Source organism: Acinonyx jubatus, chromosome C2 (genome assembly GCF_027475565.1).
Source record: "Acinonyx jubatus isolate Ajub_Pintada_27869175 chromosome C2, VMU_Ajub_asm_v1.0, whole genome shotgun sequence".
Lineage (NCBI taxonomy): Eukaryota > Metazoa > Chordata > Mammalia > Carnivora > Felidae > Acinonyx > Acinonyx jubatus.
In genome coordinates, this window is record NC_069384.1 from 113325052 (window position 1) to 113337559 (window position 12508).

General features: G+C 33.8%; 1 protein-coding gene across 7 annotated transcripts in view; it reads left to right on the top strand.

Moving 5' to 3' along the window:
* Nucleotides 1–12508, top strand: part of HLTF (helicase like transcription factor) — a 51629-nt gene that overhangs the window by 22387 nt on the left and 16734 nt on the right. For 5 of the 7 annotated variants that reach the window (XM_027061625.2, XM_027061627.2, XM_027061626.2 and 2 more), the window contains exons 11-18: nucleotides 151–230; nucleotides 316–357; nucleotides 1414–1503; nucleotides 4386–4483; nucleotides 8488–8631; nucleotides 9752–9890; nucleotides 10540–10675; nucleotides 12154–12333. In XM_027061625.2, the coding sequence (XP_026917426.1) occupies nucleotides 151–230; nucleotides 316–357; nucleotides 1414–1503; nucleotides 4386–4483; nucleotides 8488–8631; nucleotides 9752–9890; nucleotides 10540–10675; nucleotides 12154–12333 (909 nt within the window). The remainder of the gene's footprint in view (nucleotides 1–150; nucleotides 231–315; nucleotides 358–1413; nucleotides 1504–4385; nucleotides 4484–8487; nucleotides 8632–9751; nucleotides 9891–10539; nucleotides 10676–12153; nucleotides 12334–12508) is intronic. The other 2 variants (XM_027061628.2, XM_027061630.2) reach the window with 1 other exon arrangement.

The window sequence follows — 12508 nt, forward strand, 5'->3', positions numbered from 1 at the left end:
CAAAATGCTTTTTAGGAAATTTTACTTTCACTTGTCAAAGTTCCTTGAATTAAAACAATAGGAAGCATTATACTGCTTTTATTAAAACTTATGTTTTCATATCTCATTTTATTTTGGTTTGATAAAAAATTTGTGTACACTTTATTTTAGAAGAAAAACTGTTGTCCAGTATATTGAAAGCAGTGATTCAGAAGAAATTGAAACAAATGAATTGCCACAGAAAATGAAAGGTAATGTGAAATGGATTTGATTTGATAATGTGTCCTTTATTCTGATTTCCTACTGTGACTATTTTTATATTTGGTTTTGTTGTAGGCAAACTGAAAAATTCACAGTCTGAGACTAAAAGAGTAAAAGGTATGTATATACATCTCAGTATCCATAATCTGCTCTTAAAGATTATTAAAGTAAAACTCCATAGGTTTGTATCTCTCTAGCTTAGAATTCTTTAGTAGCAGATCTTTTTTTTTTTTTAACTTATTTTTTTCTAATGTTTGTTTATTTTTGAGAGAGAGAGAGACAGAGCACGAGCAGGGGAGGGGCAGAGAGAGAGGGAGACACAGAATGTGAAACAGGCTCCAGTCTCTGAGCTGTCAGCACAGAGTCCAATGTGGGGCATAACCCACGAACCGTGAGATCATGACCTGAGCTGAAATCAGACACGTAACTGACTAAATCACTCAGGCGCCCCTCTTTAGTAACAGATCTTAAACTTGACTCCTGTTCACATTTGAACTATTCCATGGAACTTATCAAGGGTGGTAAATGAATGAGGTAAATTGAAAGATTAGTTTCAAATTAAAATCTAAGAGAAATATTTAAACTAACTTTAAACACAGTAATTTTTACCACTTATAAAATTACTTCAATAAAACCTTATTTGTATATATATAAATTATAATTACAAAAGTTGGGTGGGAGCATCTTCTGGGTAATAATTGTTAGTTCGTATTGTCATACAGATGTAAAAATAACCAGTATCGTTACTTTTATGTGTTACTTTAAAACATAACTCTTTATTTTTCTTTTCTTGTAAATCAGATCATATTATATTCCTAATTAGTTGAGAAAGTGTATTGCATTTGGAAAATAACTCGTTACCGCTAACTGATCTGAAAATTTGGCAGCCTCATCATTAGAAGTCAAACACCTGTTTCCTTGAAAGTATTCTTCCACCTGGAAGCTGATTCACTTTGCATATGGCTGCTCCTACTTTCACATCTCTTCTCAAGAGAAGTAACACTTTATGATAAGTGACTACATATTCCTTCTCTGAGTTAGAATGATTCTTTTTAGTGTCAGGTCACCAGATATTTTGTTTGTATTTAGTAGTATAAGCTCTTAAGATATAGAGATATAAGCACAGGGGAGAGTTCGTTTTCCAATATCTTAATGATTCTGTGGTTATTTCAGCAGGATCTTCTAAGGTTAAAGAAGATGCAGAATTTGCATGTGCACTTATTTCATCTACCCCTGCAACAAAAAGGAGAATGTTGAAAAAAGGTCAGTAAATCTTACGGTTTTTTAGCTTTCGTTTTCTTCACTGCAAAACAATTTTAACATGGTACAAGAAGTTTAAAAAGTAAAGAAAAGAATGGGGTGCCTGGGTGGCCCAGTCGGTTAAGCATCTGACTTCAGTCTAGGTCATGATCTCTCCATTCCCAACTTCGAGCCCCACATTGGGCTCTGTGCTAACAGCTCAGAGCCTGGAGCCTGTTTCAGATTCTGTGTCTCCCTCTCTCTCCCTCTGCCCCTTCCCCACTCACATTCTGTCTCTCTCAAAAGTAAACATTAAAAGAAAAATTTTTTTAAAGAAAAAGGTACAGAATCCTGTTGTTCTTGGAAGTGCATGTTTATGTGTTTTCCTTCTAATACCTTTTCTTTTGTTAATGTTTATTTTAGTTAGGTCAGAAATATGATGGAAAAGAGATCCTTTACTCATCTTAGTAGTAGAAATATTTTCTTCTACTGAAGTCCTAGAGCAATTGATGGCTATTTATTTTTTTCATTAAAATATATATTAGTGTTTATTTATTTTGAGAGAGCACACATGTGCAGGGAAGGGGCAGAGAGAGGGAGCAATGGCATCCTAAGTGGGCTTTGCTGTGTCAGGAGCCCTATGTGGGGCTTGATCTCATGAACCAAACTGTGACATCATGATGTGAGCCAAAATCAAGAGTTTTGGATACTTAACTGACTGAGCCACCCAGGTGCCCCTTGATGGCCCTTTAAAACCTAATTTAATATGAATTCTTTAAATTGTAATATTCAGTTCTTAGTATGAGTAGAATTTTTCACTTATGAATGTTAGTGACCTTTATTATAATTTTATATTTTGCAATTCATAGGAAAACACTGTAAGACTCTAAATATTTGAGATGCAAAGAGATTGATCTCTAGGGTTAAGGAGATCTGGGATGAGTTACTATATTTCTGTGCCTTAGTCTCCTCTGTTTTACATTTTGGGGATATACCAGATAAAAGTCTGTTTCATAGCTTATGTCTAATGGTGGGGAAACATAAATAATTGAACACAGAACTTTAAATAATAAGCACTGTGAATAAAATAAAGGTGGATAGTAAAGAATGATGAAAGGGACCTGTTAAAGAGGTTATTTGACGCATCACAGAATGATGTTGGTCTAAGAATCAGACAGGAATGGAAAATAGGGGTGCCTGGATGGCTTAGTCAGCTCAGGTCACGATCTCACAATCATGGGATCAAGCCCCCGTTGGGCTCCACACTGAACGTGGAGCTTGCTTGGGATTTTCTCTCTCTCCCTCTCTTCTGCCCTTCCCCTGCTTGTGTGCACATTTGCTCCCTCCCTCCCTCCCTCCCTCCCTCCCTCCGTAGCTTGCTCTCTCTCTCAAAAATAAATAAACTTAAAAAAAAAGGGATGGAAGATACAGGCATTTCAAGTAGAATACTCAACCCTAATTTTAGAAATTTTAAGAAATGTGGAATTTTCTGTTGAGATAGAATTAAGATAGAATTCAGTTAGAATTAAGTTCACACACAGAAAGTTCTTTTTCCTTGCAGGCACACAGCCATAATAATAGAAGAGAGAAACTGTAAAAAATCATAGCTGTGAAAAAACCCCAAAAAACAAAATAAGCATATTTCTGGAAGAAAAGCAGAATAGAAACAAAAATCAGTGAGTGGAGACAGAAGTGATATCTTGTGGTAGACAGTGTTTTCTAAAATAAGACACAAAAAATTATAAGGAAAAAATTGATGAAATTCTACTACATTTTAAATTTCCATGCATCAAAGTGCACCATAAACGAGGTAAAAAATAAGACTGAAGAAGATATTTCTGGTAAGTGTAACTTACAAAGGATTGGCATTTAGAATGTGTAAAGAAACCTCCACAAATCCATTGGAAAAAGACAATCCAGTAGGAGAAGAGCCACTAAGAATACAAATGTACATTCCAAAGTAAGAAAACATAACCAATAAATGTGGGGAAAGATAGGCAGATTCAGTCATTGAGGAAATCAAATTAAAGGAACAGAGAGGTACTATTTCACCCATTATATTTACAAACATTTAAAAATCTCACAGTGCCAAGTATAGGCAAGGTTGTGCAGCAACAGGAACTCCCAGGTACTATGGAGTATAAATTACCATGGTATGAGCAATTGGGGCAAAAATAATGAAGATAGATAAATCACCTAGATATGTAAAAGGATACCTGAAAAAAAAAGTTTTTATTGTGTTTTTTAGAAAAATGTTGAAATAATATAAATACTGTCCAGTAGGGAATGGAAAATAAAATTGTAGTGTGTCCTTTTATAGGGTGCCTGAGTATCCTTGCAGCATGGCAGCTGGCTTCTTCCAAAGGGAGTGATCAGAGAAGGGGGGTGGGGGCGGTGGGGGGGAAACTTAATCTCAGGAGCGATGTACCACCATTTTTGCCATATCCCTAATAGAATGTGGGAGGGTACCATGTGAGGTTGTGACAGTCAGAAAGTGGATATTATTAGGGGCCATCTTGGAGTCTGGTTACCACATTAACTATAGCACAGATTCCAAAAACTGCATAGAACAAATGTTATCTTAATAACTATGAGTAACAAATGCCTATCAGGAAATATTCCAGATTTTTTCCATGTGCCCCCTCTCAATCATAGTTCTCTACCTCCCATAAGTAATCAGTGTCTAGATTTGTAGTTATTTAAAGTGACAAGGTAAAAAATAATAAATCGACAAGGTAAAAATCTAGTTCCTGTTACTTCATCATGGCTGGAAACAGAAGTCTATCTGCTTCATTTTAATTCTTCCTAATTACTCTTTTCATAGAAGCACATATTGCCATCTCTTTATTGACTTCATATATATGCAAAAAAAGCTGAAGACTGTTTCAACTGATTCACTCTTTTAGGAGCATCTGCAGTAGAGAGTTCAAAGAAAACTGATGTTGAAGAGAGACCAAGAACAACACTGATCATCTGTCCACTTTCTGTGTTAAGCAACTGGATTGTAAGTCTTCACAGCCTTTTAAAATGTGACATAATTTATATTTTAGTTTTCATCTTGAAAAGTATTTTGTTAAAGTCATTCATTAGGAGAAATATGTTTGGTCAGCATTCTATGTCTAAGTCAAAATAATTTGTTAGGTGACTCGGGGTTTTATTTGCTGAATTGAAGTACTTCTTTTTTTTGAAGATTTATAGTAAAAGAAACTTCATTAATTATTATAAGATTTGGTTTATAGTTCTTCCTCTGCCATTTCTGTCCCCCAAGGTAGGAAAAGTATATAATTTTAAGATTCCACTATGTTTATGAACTACTGAAAACTCTTTTCTAAGAACTACACTAGCAATATCTTTTGTTTATATAACAACTTGTAACATTTAGTGAACTCATATGTACTCCGTTATTCCCTAAGCTCTTCTCATAGACTTTCTCGTTTAGTCCTCACAACTATTATTCTCATTTTCCTGGTGACCAAATTGAAACACAGAGAAATTCAGGAACTTGCCTAAGATCATCCAGCTAATAAATGATGGAGCTAAGATATAATCTCCAACATTCTAATTCTAGAGCCTATGCTTTTACGACTACCAGAAAATTTTTTTTCTTCCAGATTGAATTTCTATTCTAGAACATTACATTAGAATAGAACCTCTTTCTGTGTTATGTATAAGGAACAGCTTGGTTGTGTTTCCTTTCCAGTTTGAGCTTCAAGCTGCATGTTATAATGAAATAATGACTATAGGAAGCATTGTGAACATAAGGACCACTGGATGTGAACTTCTGTTCTTGCCATGTCAAAGGTTATTTGCATCTCTCCTGGCCTTTTCTCCTCTAATCTCAGAGGTGGAAGAGGTCCCACTCTTTGTAAGACCATTATCTTGGTCTAGGCATTGGATTCCATCTCTTTCCACCTTTGCATTTTATCTGTTATTTTTCTCTTTCCCTGGTGTTATTAGTCTCTTCCCAGTGGCTTTTTCTTGACACATACTCAGATCTTTTTCATTTTTAACTACTTCCTCTTGATTATTTCTCACCTTTAAGTTGCTGCTCTTATCCTTTCCTTCTCTGTCGTACCTTTTGGGGTTTAATTTCCACTTTGTGCTTTTACTTCTTAGCCTATAATCTGGCTTCTGCCACTTGTTCTCTAACTTGCTTTGGAAAAGATTAGTAGTTATTGTCCAGTTGTCAGTTCTGTGCCTCTTTATTTTCTTCTTGACTTTTATGTACTCTTGCCTTCTTTGGTTCTTTTTATTATAAGTTTTTGGTGTATATATATAGATATAGATACAGATTTTTAAAATTAACATCTTTTTCTGATTTGTGTGTCATTTTTCCTCTTGAGACCAGAGTGAGGTTTAGTTCCCTCTTGCTCTTTTTTTAATTCCAAAAAAACTATCCTCTTTTTTTTGAGATGTAGTTCATTGTGGGGAGGACAGTACACAGGTACTAGAATGACAGTTTCAGGGTGAGGTTTACAAGTATTAAGGAAGTATAAACAGAACTATGAGTCTTTAAGAGCTTGGGTTCAGGATATGTTTTTTAAAAGTGGCTGGTCAGTATTTCATTATAATTTAATATTTGGAAAACAGCAAAATTTTTATAATATAAACTTCAGAAAGGAAACCTTGGCAAAGTCTTGCCTACTGAGATTATGGAGAAAACTGATTTTTAAAGGAATGAGAGCTGGTTGGGCATATATGGAATCCTGGCTGAGATTAAAATTTTGCAATCTCTCAATAAGCTAATTCTTCCTAACTCCCAAGTAAATGACCTAGCACCCTAATGAGTAGGCTAGAACTACCTTATCATCCTTTTGTTGTCTTCAGATCTGGGAAGGAATACAGTTAAAGCTGTAAGAGACCATCACACTTCCACCACATACTTATTCTGAATACTTGGGCAAGTTACTTCTCCTCCCAATGGAAAATGAAATAGTATCTATTTTATTCATATACAGCACTTAGCACAGTGACTAGGAACTCAATACTATAACTCTCTTTTTCCAGGAAAGTTAATTTTTTTCTATTTCAGTTCTAGTCCTTTCACAAATACGTTTTTTTTTTTTCCATTTCAAAGCAGCCCATTGATTCAGTTTTCTATTGGATTCTTTCTCTTTTCCTTTTCCACCGGTTTTCTTAATAAAATTCTCTGCATTTTCACCTTAAGTCTTTCATGTTTTATCCTCTTTTCTTAGTATTTATTCCTTCACTATTTCAGGTATCATTCTCTCTTCAGCTCATAGTAGTCTGGTTTTTGCTCTCACCCTCTATAGTAACTATGAAGGCCTTCAGTGACCTCATTGTTGCCGTGTCCGCTGAGTTCCCTTTTTCTTTACTTCTGCTCTGACTTTATTTTTCTTTTTACAGCATTTTGTTATGTTTTATTTTGTAAGACATCTGTAGGCTCCATGCAGTTAGTACAGAGCCTGACGTGGGGCTCAAACTCAAAACCATAAGATCATGCATGACCTGAGCCAAAGTCGAGTCAGATGCTTAACCAGCTGAACCACCCAGGTGCCCCTAAACCTTTTTCAGAGAGAGGGAATGAACATAAATTACAAGTTAAAAAAAATCTACCTTGTATTCCTTCTTGAAATTTTAATACTTTTCCCCTCCCCACCCTGTCCAATTTTGTTGCTCCCCCAGGTTTCTGACCACTACTTTTCTCCCATGGTTTCTATTTAGTCTGCCTTTCCCCCCTGCGTAACAAGCACGGTATCTTTTTTGAAATATTAGAAAATTTTTTAAGCAAATCTGCATTTACTTAAACAAGATTCAAGAATTTCAAAAGTTTGCCACATTTGCTTTGTTTTTTTCTTTGCTGGAATATTTTAAATCCTGTCCTAGTAGAAACAGAGGCCGACTGTTTAAATACTATCTTTTGTAGGCTCTTCCCCTAACCTTCTTTTCTCATTATACATGTTCTTAGAATATCTTATTCCTAAGCTTCATGTACTGTCTGCTGATAACTTTATAAAGTCCATCTCTACATTGTATTACAGGCCAATATTTAAATATTTGTAGTATACATCTCTAGTCAGACATTCTGTAGTGGCCAAAAATTTTAAATGTCTAAAATAGTAATACTATTTTTTTCTCATTCTTATACCTACTTTCCCCTTCTTTTTTTAAACTTATATCTTTATCACACAGTTCTAGGCACTCACTTTAAGTATTAAGGACTTTTTTTGTTTTTTGTTTTTTTCATATCCCATATTTATGAGTCCTCAAGTCCCATCAGTCTCTTTTTTTTGGTATCTTTCTTTCATACCTGTCCTTTTTATTCTCTTCTTACTTCTGACATTCTGGTTTAGGGGTTTATCATCTCCCACCTAAGAGTGAGAGCTTTGTTTCTCTGGTGTCCTTTTTTCCCCCAATCTAATCATGATTTTTTTTTTTCCTGCTCAGTCTCTCAGACCTATTGTTTTCATGATTTAAAAAAAAGTCAAGTGCTTTAAATTGATTATGTCCTCAGAGAGCGCAGGGACTAGGTCTTATTTTTCTTTTTAGCTATACCACCCTTCTGGTTGATAATCTGACCAATAGAAGGCCTGTGATAAATGAATAAAAGTAGATACTGAGCTTGAATCTCTGCCTGTATTCTTGAAAATATTGGTTGTTCTTTTGCTGTTTAATTTTGATATTATCAAGTTTACTTCCTGGGAGCAGTAGAGCCTTTTTGTTAATACTAAATTTTTAAAAAATTAATTACTGTTTAAAAGACATTTGGTTGTTTTTCCTTCTAAAAATGAAGTGGCTGCTCATTGGTAGGGCCAGGCAAAATTTATATAGTGTATTATTATGGCATATATGTCAGTTTTCCTGACAATACAGTAATAATTAGTATTGTTATTATCATGGTTGTTATTTTAGTTTAGATAGTAGGAAACTTGATTTTATGCAATTTTAATAGTTTGATTTGTGATACTACTGCCAGGACAATACTTTTTTATATTATTCCCGACACTAATCTGCTTACTATTTAAAATATTTCTAATTTTCTTCTAGGATCAATTTGGACAACATATAAAATCAGATGTGCACTTGAATTTTTATGTTTATTATGGTCCTGACCGTATAAGAGACCCAGCCTTGCTTTCAAAACAAGATATTGTTTTGACTACATACAACATTTTAACTCATGACTATGGAGTAAGTATGCTGAGACTCCTATTTCAGAAGTTGAATTTGAGAAATACACTTCAGGTTTCTAAAGTGTTCTAAAATTCAGACTTTGTGCTCTTTTTTTTCTAAATACTTAAGAATATGTAGGAAGTAAATAGGAGATTGTTTCTTAATACTCTGCAAAAAAAGGTTCAGCTTTCTTCAGCTAATTATGAATATTTTCCATTTAGAACACTTAAAGCTACAGTTTTACATTGGAATTGTAACTAAGTTTAGATAGCAGTTTGTAAGTGAATTCTATTTTTTCTTGTATTCTAGAATATTATTTTCTATCACAATGATTTAATTATCTCAGTTTAAAAATAAACTTTTTTTAATAGCTGAAATTTATGAGTTTCCTGATTCATTTAAAAGTTTAATTTTTGTTTGTTTGCCTATTCCAGTCGTTAAAATGTTTTTCAAAATACCTTATTGTCAAAATTTTGGTCTTCTGATAAGAACAGTAACTATTACATAAACTAATTATGTTAAATTCAATAATTCTTACTACTGAAAATTTTTCTATCATTACAGTTTTAATCTGAGGTGAAATTAGCTCAGTGTATTGAACCAGTCGCAGTAGAGAGCTAGACTACCTAGGTTTGAATGCTAGCTCTGCTATTTCCTAGCTGTAGTACTTTGAGTAACATACGTACTTCACACCTTGGTGCTTCAGTTTTCTCATCTGTAAAATAGGAGTAACTATAATATTTTGTAAGCTTTTGAGCATTCAGCAATTAAAAAAATTGTTTTTAATGTTTATTTTTTGAGAGAAAGAGACAGAGTGTGAGTAGAGGGGCAGAGAGAGAGGGGACACAGAATTGGAAGCAGACTCCAGGCTCTGAGCGGTCAGCACAGAGCCCGACACTGGGCTCAAACTCAAGAGTGGTGAGATCATGACCTGCACTGAAGTTAGACACTTAACCAACTGAGCCACCCAGGCACCCCGAGCATTCAGTAACTTAACGTGTGTACTGCTTAAAGCAGTATCTACCACATAGTAAGCGTTGATACTAAAAAATAGTAGCAATGTGTATTTACCAAATTACGTGAAGTACTACTGTTTTACTTCCCTGTGTTTTTAATTCACATGAAACATTTATTTCAGACTAAAGGTGATAGTCCATTACATAGCATAAGGTGGCTAAGAGTGATCCTGGATGAAGGACATGCGATAAGAAATCCAAATGCTCAGCAGACAAAAGCTGTACTTGATTTAGAAGCAGAGAGAAGATGGGTATTAACAGGTAAAAAGGTTATATTTAAAAGATTCTCAAATATGTATCATTGAGTTAGGTAACTTGTAAGTTTTATGTGAATATAAAAAGTTTGTTCTATAATTAATCATTGAGGTCATTTAATAAAATATTTTGACTTGTTCTTCACAGTTCCCCATGCTATGGCAACATTGAATAATATAATGGAACAATCACTAGATTTCTTTTTGAACCTTGGAGATTGATTAGACACTTTAATTCTCAATCAGAATCTTGATTTCCCTATTTCTCATCTTGAAGCCAAGCTTTGTTTGCTACTTGTGACGCCTGTACTAGAAAATGGGGAAGAGGATATAAAGTCAAAGTCATTTTTTCCTTCTTGTTAGTACTGCTGGTTTAAAATCAAATAAATACATGTTCTTGGATAAGGACAAAGTTGAATTCACTGGGCTGTGGTTTTTTTCTTTATTAGTATGACAAGTAAGAGCTAAAAATTAGAGCAAAACTGTATTTTGAGATTGTGTATGTATTTAACAAAGGATTATAGTTACAGCTTGATAGCGGGTGTGCCTAGTACAGAATGCCTATTTTCAACTGTTGTTTTCTCTGATTGGGTCAGATGGATATTCTGAATGGATATTCTGGTTGTGGAGTTACAACAGTTTTCTGTTATTTTTAGGTACTCCGATTCAGAATTCTTTGAAGGATTTGTGGTCTCTTCTTTCCTTTTTAAAACTTAAGCCATTTCTTGATAGAGAATGGTGGCATAGAACAATACAGCGTCCTGTCACAATGGGAGATGAAGGGGGACTTAGGTAAGTAATTTCATGAAAACGGATTATTAGCAACAAATAACTGTAAGCAGCTTGAACCAATTGCCACTTTGAATACTATTTTAACTTCACTGTTGGCTTTCTTCTCCCAAAAGCATTTATAGCTTCATGCCTTTGGCTCTCAGAACCTAATGATTGTTGGCTGGGAAGACAAAGATTTCTAACTACCACTAAAACACAAGCTTTTCCTTTCTTTGATATTAGTCTAACTAAAAGGAAAGGCAGAGCTTTATGGTCTTTGTGTGTTGCTGTTACCCCTGAAACCACCATTAGTTGGTTAAACAGTGGCAGGAAAAACTATATGCTCTGAACATCCAGTATGCACTAAATTTTCATAACTTATCTTGTGTAACTTTATATAGTGGTAATCGAATGGTAGGATATACACTCGCATCAATAAGAGAGAAAGCTATTTCTCATGGAGACATAAATAAAATTCAACTTGGTGATAGCCATTTCACAGGGTACTCCGCTAATAATGTGGTTTAAGGTTTTTGGCTGGAGCAGTGGTTTTCAGAGTTTGGGATCCATTAGCAGGTTGTGAAATCATTATAAAGATGGCAGCTAGCCTTATAAAACAAAGTGAAGTAGAATAGAAGGTTTAAGAAAATAGAGCATATCACACATAGTAAGTATTGTTTTTGTGAGATGTTTCTGTTATAGGTGTATGTGTGTTTATATAATAACGTTTGCTGGATGGTATGTGTTTCTTATTGTGGTTATAGGGAAAAAGTTCAGAAGCCACCAACCTAGTTTGCAGTACTGTCTGCTTGCTTTTCAGAACCAACTATGTAAATTATAATTTAAGAAATTTTATTTATATTTCAGTGTTAGGAAAAACTTTCCCTTAAAGAATTGATGTGCCTCCTTTTTTTCTGATAATGAGAAGGGAGTATAAAGGTTGTAGAACCTAGAAGGCATTTCTCCCTTCTTCTGAATTGTCACATTGTGTTTTAATTTTTTGGCAATTTTAAATTTTTTTAAATTTTTTACTTTCTAAAAATTACTTATTTTGTACTGTGATTTTCATATTACTGAAAAAATATTTTTGAAAGTAAGATGTTTTCTCATTCGGAGTTTATGAAATTTAGTATAATGCCTTGCAATTAGTGTAGGTACTTAAGAATTTGAGTGTTGAATATTGAGTGATGTAGTTAACAGAAATAAGTAAAAAGGTTAGTGATTAGAACAAAAATGGGGAGAAGTTAAGAAAAATAAAGGCAAGATAGAAGATTAGACTGTGACAAGTATTGAGTTGAGGGCAATCAGTGCATCGTTGCTACAATTTTATATTTGTAGAATATATTTCTTGTGATATCATATTGGATAAAACTCCAAATAAGGGATTTTTTAAAAACTTACTAGGTTATAAAACAGTAATATATTAAAATACTTTTTTTGTTGTTGTTAAGTCAACTTACACAGAAAAGTTATGTAATTATTTGTTTTATTTTGACTAGGCGTTTACAATCCCTAATTAAAAATATTACTCTTAGAAGAACAAAGACCAGCAAAATTAAAGGAAAACCTGTTTTGGAGTTACCAGAACGTAAAGTATTTATTCAGCACATTACACTTTCAGATGAAGAGAGAAAAATGTATCAGTCTGTAAAAAATGAAGGCAGAGCTACTATTGGAAGGTATGGAAAGAAGAAAGCCATTTTAGAAAATAATTTTTATTTTCTTTCCTATTTAACTGAATAGTATTTTTTAGAAATGTCAGCAGTAAAGTCTGAAGTATACTGAAAGATAATATGCTTCTTTATTTAAATTGTTTTTCATGAATTTGTAGTTGAAGTAAATGAAATTGTATTA